Here is a 2,113-nt window from a genome sequence, read left to right as displayed (position 1 = left end):
TCATTATCTAGAGTCAAAGCTACTTTGTCACTTTTTCCCTTCCTTGTAATATAATCAGATAGCAGATGGCAAAGCACTGTATGTATTACATGCACACACATGAAAAATAGAGCACTGACATTTTCAATTTTTGTGTTAAGTTTATCAGTTCTCAAAGTCAGTATATAGAATTGTTCTTTTTTATTGTGATCTAGGATTTTATCACAATAGTGTTTAAAATGTTTCAGATGAAGTTGTTGAACTCAATTTTCCTACTCTGAAACTGCAAAAAGAGAAACACATTATGTAAAACTTCTGATGTAACCTGAAATTAATTTAGTATGTTTTTTTTTAATTTATTTTAGACTCCATAAAATGAAACAAAACTTCCAGAGGTATTCTTCAGCGACCACTTAAGCTCTTCTTGAAACACTGCTTTAATGCAATGTCTTCTTCCAATGACCCTGAGTACTGTTATCCGGCTATAAACAATTCCTGCATAAAAAGCTCAAGGTTGCCAGTGGTTCATATTGCTCTGTACGTGTTTGTCATTGTCTTCATTATTATAACAATGTGTGGAAATTTACTAGTAATCATATCCATAACTCATTTCAAGCAACTCCACCATCCTACAAATATTTTAATTTGCTCTTTGGCAGTCATTGATTTTCTTGTAGGCTTCATTATTATGCCATACAGCATGGTAAGAACTATTGAGTCCTGCTGGTATTATGGGGATAGAGTGTGCAAAATTCACGTCACTTTCGATTTGACATTCTGCTTGTCTTCTGTATTTCATCTTTGTTTTATTGCAGCTGACCGTTACTATGCTGTGTGTGACCCTCTGCATTACTATACAAAAATAACTTTCTCCACAGTGATAGTATTTATAGCAATAAGTTGGACAGTGCCATTCATGTTTGCATTTGGAATTGTTATATCAGAAGTAACTTTTGATGGAATCAGGGATTATGCTGCGTCGATCACCTGTATTGGTATGTGCCTGTTTTTGGTTAATAAACTGTGGTCTGTATTAATTTCCATTATAGCTGTCATTCTTCCTACTACTGTGATGATTAGCATTTACAGTAACATTTTTGTTGTGGCAAGGAAGCATACCCAAGTGATTTGCAGCAGAAATGAATACACAGGGAAGAACAAATCACATGTCTCCAGCAAGAGTCAAACAAAAGCTGCTAAGACATTGGGTATAGTAATGGGTGTATTTATAATTTGCTGGCTCCCTTTTATTTTTGCAGCAATGTTAGATTCTTTTCTAAATCATTCTTTCCCAGCAGTTTTATATGATGTCTTTACATGGTTTGCATATTGTAATTCTGGTTTTAATCCAATAATTTATAGTTTCTTTTATCCTTGGTTTAGGAAGGCAGTGTATACCATCCTAACAGGCAAAATATTCAGCCCTGACTCTTCTAGAATAAGCTTATTTTTAGAAAATCATTAAATATTTTGTGGTCATCATCTTGTTCTTATTCCCAAAAAAGAATCTCTCTCTCTATCTCTATCCAACCACACACACACACACACACACACACACACACACACACACACACACACACACACACACACACACACATTCACATATCAAGACACTGTTTCTTTTAACTGCATATGTGTATTTATTACAATAAAATGATGCTTATATTCTTATATTTCTATCAGAATAATTTATTTGAAATAAAAGCTATTGATTCTCAGAATCATAGTATGTATGTTTATGGATAAGTTACAAATGTTAATTCTGCAGTCTGCCGCACAACAATGAATTTAACTTTATCATTTTTACTGTTTTCCATACTTTTCATACCTTTTCAGCTCATTTGAGAATTCTCATAGTATTACATTGTAGTTTTCATAAGAAGGGCTCACAAACCTTAACATATTCATTAATAACCAAATTTCTATAGGATAATTTAATTAGACTGACAATGGATAAGAGTAGAAAAGAAGGAGGTTGGGGAAATGGAGTTGAAGGAAACAGTCTTCATTTTTATCTATTGTCACATCACACATTTTTTAAACTTTTCTTTCCAACTTCTGTTATTCTGTTTATTGTATCTTCCTTTATCTCATCTACATCTCATTCCTTAACTATTTTCTCAGTTTATCATCA

At 32.9% G+C, this 2,113-nt stretch overlaps 1 protein-coding gene across 1 annotated transcript; it reads left to right on the top strand.

Annotated features, from left to right (window-relative positions):
- Positions 1–424: 424 nt before the first annotated feature.
- LOC122789825 (trace amine-associated receptor 4-like) lies at positions 425–1,444 on the top strand. The gene has a single exon (XM_044057264.1). It carries the CDS (start codon positions 425–427, stop codon positions 1,442–1,444), a length of 1,020 nt encoding a protein of 339 aa, XP_043913199.1.
- Positions 1,445–2,113: the final 669 nt, after the last annotated feature.

Source organism: Protopterus annectens, chromosome 15.part0 (genome assembly GCF_019279795.1).
Source record: "Protopterus annectens isolate FY-2018-M chromosome 15.part0, PAN1.0, whole genome shotgun sequence".
NCBI lineage: Eukaryota > Metazoa > Chordata > Ceratodontiformes > Protopteridae > Protopterus > Protopterus annectens.
The sequence above is the reverse complement of the archived record's forward strand: the minus strand, read 5'-3'. Positions and strand labels throughout refer to the sequence as shown.